At 52.7% G+C, this 6114-nt stretch overlaps 1 protein-coding gene across 1 annotated transcript; it reads left to right on the top strand.

The window, feature by feature from the left end:
* The first annotated feature begins 973 nt into the window (after positions 1-973).
* On the top strand, positions 974-5687 carry LOC129783348 (heat shock factor protein 5-like). Its single transcript, XM_055793331.1, has 4 exons — positions 974-1141; positions 1887-2080; positions 4917-5291; positions 5683-5687. Exons 2-4 carry the CDS (start codon positions 1960-1962, stop codon positions 5685-5687), a joined length of 501 nt encoding a protein of 166 aa, XP_055649306.1. The 5' UTR covers positions 974-1141; positions 1887-1959.
* The last annotated feature ends 427 nt before the right edge of the window (positions 5688-6114 follow it).

Genomic DNA, 6114 nt, shown 5'->3' with positions numbered 1-6114 from the left:
AGTGCAGCTCAGGCACCGCCTCAGAGCTGTGCCAGCGCACAGTGCAAGCACTCGCAGTGACAAAGGTGCCGCTTAAGAGTTCTGGCCTTTGTGAATATAGCTAATCTTGTTCTTTTTCTTTTTTCCTCTCTCTTTTCTTCACACACACGCACACCCCCACACCCTCCCTTAGCCAAGTAACATTGTGGTACCCAAAACATCCTGTGGCAATTAGTTCCCCGGTTTCCCTGTGATTAAGTACCTGGTTTGATTTCTCCTATTTGAAAACCTCCAGCAGTCGTGCTTGCCTCCTTTACACTAACTACAACTTTACTACCTATGTTTTTATACAATAACCGCCCCTCTGAAGATTCCTTCTTCAGTATTTCCTTCCGCTGAAGCTAGCTCTTACCCTCGCTGCTGATTTTCTCTGCCCCATTTTAACCCCACCTGATCTGTTCTGGCGTGGGGATCAGAGCTGCACAGGTCTGGGGGGGTTTAGGGCAAACGTGACACAATTCCCGATTTGTTCCGCGTTCCTCTGCGCTCCTCATAAATTTGCTTTTCCTTTTGTGAACTGCCAGTGGTTTTTAAGCCGACACTTTGCAACACCTGCTCTGCCGGCAGCATTCCTCCCGGCGGGGTAAGCACCAGCCCGGTGCACCCCCGGCACATGGAGCAGCTCCCCAGCCCCCCGCTGCCCGCGTCCCCCTCTGTCCCCCCCGTCCCCTCCGTCCCCGCCACCCGCGCCCCCGTCCGTCCCCTCCGTCCCCGCCGCCCGCACCCCGCGACAGCGCAGCGGCCCGGGCAGGCCCGGCTGCTCAGCAGAACCCGCCCCCGCCCCTCCCTGGGATGCGAGGTGTCACGTGGCCCTGCGGCCCCGCCCCCTTCCCCGCGCGCGGTCCCGGTGCGGCGGGCAGCCATGGCGGGGCGCGGGGCTGCGGAGCGCGTGTTCCCCGCTCTGCCCCGCCTGCAGCCGCTTTCCACGGCCCGGCGCCCGCCCGCGCCGTGGTTCGAGGACCTCCAGGCTGCCGCCGGGACGGCTCCGGGCTGGCGGCGGGGCCGCCCCGAGCGGCAACTTTCGGCCCCGGGCCTCAGCCGCCCGGTCGCTCACGGAAGCTAGGGGAGATGCTGGTGGCAGCGGAGCTGAGGGGCCGGCGGGGTGAGGGGACCGGCGGGGCGGAGGGGGTGGCCGAGGGGACCGGCGGGGCGGAGGGGGATGGCTGAGGGACATGGCCCGGCTGAGGGGACTTGGGGAGCTGAATGGACGGCGGGAGCTGAGGGGGATGGCGGGGCTGAGGGGGGCGGCGGGGCTGAGGGCACCGGCGAGCTGAGGGGGGGCCGGGCTGCGGCCGTGCCGTGCCGAGGGACCGGGGCGCCGCGCGGACCAGCGCCGCGGCGGGGCTGAGGGCCGGGGGCCGCGCGCGGCGGGCGGCGCCTCGCAGGCGGGGCACGTGCCGTTCGGCGCGTGGCGGGGGAAGCGGAGGAGCGGGGCGGCGGTTGAGCGCGGCGTTGGTGCCACCTACCGGCACGGACGCGTCGCAGCAGCCCGGCCCCGTCAGTGCCGACACCTTCCCCGCCAGGCTGCGGCGGCTGGTCAACAGCCCGCGCTGCCGCTCCGTTCGCTGGGGCGCCTCCGGCCGGGGGCTGGTCATCAACCAGCCGCGCTGTGAGTGCGAGCTGCTGGGCGCCGGGCCGGCCGTCGCCGCGCAGCCGGGTGGCCGTGGGGCAGCGGCAGCCGCCGGTTTCTTCAAGACCACGAACTTCAGCAGCTTCATGCGACAGCTCGGTCTCTATGGCTTCCGCAAGGTGGGGGTGTTGCCGGGGAGCAGTGTGCTGGGGCCGGGCCCAGAGGGTGGACAAGGCAACGGTGGCAACGGCACCGGGCCCCTGCATCGCTTCCGCAGCCCCCACTTTTGCCGCGACCGCCACGACCTCCTCGTCCACCTGAAGCGCCTGACGAAGGGCAACAAGGCGAAGATGGCAGCGGGCCTGGATGTGACCAGCCGCCCACCCAACCGCTTCCAGCGCTTGCTTGGCACGCCACTGAACGGGCAGCCGCTGCCTCCGCCCTCGACGCTCAGCAATGCCAACAGGCCTGGTGAGTCGGAGGGGGCCGTGTGGGGCCTTGGTGGGTTTTTGAGAAGCGCTGGGTGGCATGGGATTTGGAAATCAGCACTCCCCTGAGGGAGAAGGGTTACCGGTCCTTGCCGGTGGCATCTCCGTTCACCTGGTGTAGGGAAGCTGTCGTTGTTTATGCAGGTAGATCTGCTGCCAGTAAGCATGAGTAGCATGGTTCACACGTATTTCAGGCTGCCTGTAGACTATAGTACAGTCTCCATTGCGTACTACACTAAGAACACCCTTGCCCGATCTCTGTGGAGCTGGCACAGCTCTACCAGATGAACGTTACCGCTTCTTGCGCGTCGGTAAGGATGCCCATCAGTAGGGGTGCTTAATAAGCTGTCATTAATTGTGTGCGAAACAGTGAGTCATGTGAAGTGATAATTAGAGCATCGTGTTAGTTTTGTGCAAAGGAGGCAAGACCTGGTAGTAAGATTTTTGTCGGTTGTCTCCTGAAAAAGAATTCACAAGCTATGCAGTTTTTAAAACGGATTGCATGAGTAGGTGAGAGCTAATTAGAAAATAATACTGCTGAAAAGCCCTAGAACGTGTTTTCTTTCTTTCTAACGCTCTTTGAGAGGATCTGAGTTTTCCCAAGACAAGTCTGAGCCCTCAGGATTATTCCACACGTTTTGTATCGGCCCGAAAGCTTTGTAGCTGGCGCTGTGTAAGGCAGATGTGAATATCTTGCTTTGCAGTGCTCTTGGGCTGCTCTAACTGTGGGCTGCTGCCAGAAGAGCACTCCTGCTTCCCATTCCTTTGGTGGCGTGTTAACTGTCATCTTCCTTGCAGCTGATACAGCAACATGTTGGTTCAGCGCAACGATCGGAGAAGACTTCAACAGCCTTTTTGTGGCTGGCTCCTGGACCCGGGTGATGCACCCCGTGGGTGCAGAGCTGTAAGGCGCGGTGTAGGAGGAGTGGCAGGACTGTGCGACCAGGGGAAGGGGAGAAGCAGTTGACGGTACTGCTCTCTGCAGCACCGGCTGGCATTTAGAGCAGAGTAGGGTATCACCATGCTCGTGGTTACTGTGTCAGGGTAGGAACTGTCATCTAATTCAAGTGGTGTTTTCCGTGATGTGTGTGGAACTGCACGTGCAATACCAAGAAAACAAAATGAAGCATCGGAGAAGGGATGGAACTTATTTCGGTAGGGAGGCTAGGAAGCATTTAAAGTAATGACTTGATGTTAACGTTGTTAAGGCTAAGGTGAGTCATTGCAGACTTCAGTGACATGTGGTTTGATGTAATGCAGACCACTGGTAAAGGAAATTATTAGAAAGAGATGACCTGTTCATTTTTTGTCCTCTGTTTTGATGGCTGCAGTTTCAGAGTTTTTGCTCTAGGAGTCTCATTTTCTAGAAAGACTGAACAAGGAAAACACTGGGGTTTCTATGCAGTCAAGTTCTGACAGGCTGACAATGCACTGTTGCGCTCTGTACTGACTATTTAGGGACACGTCTTTGCTGTAAATGTGAGGTAATTTGATAGATAAGAGATACTTGTGTTTGCAAAGCGTCAGTCTGTTCCCAATGTCTTGCAGCATGTAACGCTGTGTTAAACATTCAGGAACAATTCCTGGACAGCAACGGGAGGTGGGTAACTTGGCATCCTGTGGTGTCTTGTGTATGTGTTAGAACTAGATAATCTTCATGTCCCTATCCAAAGGTAAAATATAAACAAAAGGATTTTCATACCCCTGTTCCTTCTCTGTTTATAAATGGTGAAAGTACTGAACAGGAAATAAACGGTCCTATACGTTAAGTCTTAGCAAATCTTCAGGGTCAGCTGGTATTTATTTAGTGATTCTTAATGGTTAAATGTGAACTTGCAGAATAATGACTGTATGTTACTGATTTCTTGAATTAGCGTCCGTCAGAGGAGTGCCAGAGGTAAATGTGAGGCTATTTTTTTTAAAAAACCTTTTGAGTGAGAATTGGAAACTACAGGTCTGAGAAAGCCTGGCTTCTAGATCAACCCTATTGATGTGAACCATCCTGAAACTTGTAATTCTCATGGCTAAATGCAATCCTGCAGGGGAGTCACAAATGCAGTAGTTCTTAGAGAAATCAATGAGCACAGGCGTTCGGGGTGTTACTGTCAGTGTTTCAAGAAAGCCACCGAAACAGAAATTGGGCTGTCATGGTATAAAAGCAAATACCATTTCATGAAACAGTAACTGTCTGAGAGAGGAAACTATAAAATAATAGAGAAGAATAAAAGGACTGTCTAGGAAATAACAAAATGGCAAAGTCTGGCATATTTTAGTCTGCACTGAACTAGTTGAGCTGACTGAGGAAAAACTGGCTTCGAATTTTTTTTCTTGACCAAATAAATGACTTGTCATAAAGTACTTGCAAAGTCCTTTGGAGGATTTTGACATTGCCCTTCCCTTAGCTGTTTGTGAGCTGTCAGTAGTGGAGTTTGGTCAAATCTTGCTTTATGATGTCCCTTTTTTAAAATGTATTGTCTGATTTAACACACAGTACTTTCAAATTGCTTTTGTTTGGTTTAGTAAGTTACTACACTTTCCGATGTATGGCACATTTCTAAATATGGGTAACTCGTTACTGCCAGTTGAAGGAGGTTGAATGCTACGCAGACACCTGTGTTGGCGCTTCACTCGTGTGCCGCACAGCAGTTACTGCATGCTCGGGTCTAAGAGTACAGTCTCCTTTCTGGGATAAGTATGCTGGAGCAAAGGCAGTCTTCCCAAATCATGTTGTAGAGCCTTGGCTCCTCATATTGCCTTTCTTTGCCTGTGAAAACTCCTTTCCTTAACACTTGTTTCGCTTTATTTTGTACCCACTGCAGGACTGCTGACTGTAGGACAGTTTCATCAACTTTACGGTCAAGGTGTTTTCCCTCCTTACTCCTACACGGCAACCTCGTGCCGAGCCCCCAGCACTTCACCAGCACAAAGATTAGGTCCGACTCCAGTCCCTTCCACTTGGATCCAGCAGGGACCACTTGGGTTGCTGCCAGGGCAAGGGGCTTCCCCAGCTTTTCCAGATAAAGGGGCTGCCTTTCCGGTACTCCAGACGCTTCCAACGGGAGCCACGTACACACTCCAGCCTGTGGCTTCTCTTCCGCCACTTCAGCAAGGGACTCAAAGCGTTGCCGCATCCATTGCAAATTGTAGCAGCTCTGCATCTTCAGTGCCGTACTCACAAACCTGCTGTCCAACAGGTATGGAAAAAAATTTCTGCATTTGCTTTTCGAAAATAGATTTTAAAGTGAGACTTTCAAATATTTTTCTATAATACTCTGCCATGTGTATATCTCAAGTGAGAATTAGAAAGTGTCAAGTCTAAAAGGAAGATGGACCTTTAAAGCAAAAGGAGTTTCTGTTTGCTATTCGTGTCCTTCCTCCAGATTTTGCGTGTCCCCTGGTGATTTTCTGGATAGCCTTTCTGTTGAGGTGAAAGGGCGAGGAGAAAGACATTTGTCCAAAACTAGTCGGTGTGAGGCTAACTTTCATTTTTGTTTTTTCAATTAAGCAAAACTTGGACAATGATATTAAAGCACTGAGACCTTGTTAAGAAGTAGTATCCTAGGCCTTGGTCTCATGTTTTTCCAGGTTAAGGTTTTAAACCTTAAAGATCAGTCAAACGTATTGTGTAGAACAGGGGTCCTCAAACTTTCTAAACAGGGGGCCGGCGCGCGGATTAGGTGGCCGGAAGTCATCTGCGGCTGCTTGGTTTCCCCCTCCAACCCCCGGCAGGGTGGTGGTGGTGTGGGGGTTCTGTAAATACGGGGGGGCGGACTGAGGACCCTGGGGGGCCATATCTGGCCCACGGGTCGTAGTTTGAGGACTCCTGGTGTAGAATATTTCATTCTGCTCGTACTGTTTTTGTATCTAAATTTTTTTTTCTTGCTTAGCTTCTTTATGTTGTATTTTTTTATGCACTGAAGACTAGAAAGTACAAAAGTCTTGGCTCCTTTCTTTTTTCGAAATTATTTCTGCCACAATTGTCAGTCTCACTTAATCACTTGATTACAAAATAAATCA

This window comes from Falco peregrinus, unplaced genomic scaffold (genome assembly GCF_023634155.1).
Source record: "Falco peregrinus isolate bFalPer1 unplaced genomic scaffold, bFalPer1.pri scaffold_35, whole genome shotgun sequence".
Taxonomy (NCBI): Eukaryota; Metazoa; Chordata; class Aves; order Falconiformes; family Falconidae; genus Falco; species Falco peregrinus.
This window is presented reverse-complemented; position numbering and strand designations above follow the sequence as displayed.

What these genes read in the sequence shown, in the direction of transcription:
- LOC129783348 (XM_055793331.1), top strand. Translation starts at nt 1,960, where the DNA reads ATGGCAGCGGGCCTGGATGTGACCAGCCGCCCACCCAACCGCTTCCAG. An exon ending in CAGCAATGCCAACAGGCCTG is followed by an intron (nt 2,081 to 4,916) that starts GTGAGTCGGAGG and finishes TACCCACTGCAG; the next exon opens with GACTGCTGACTGTAGGACAG.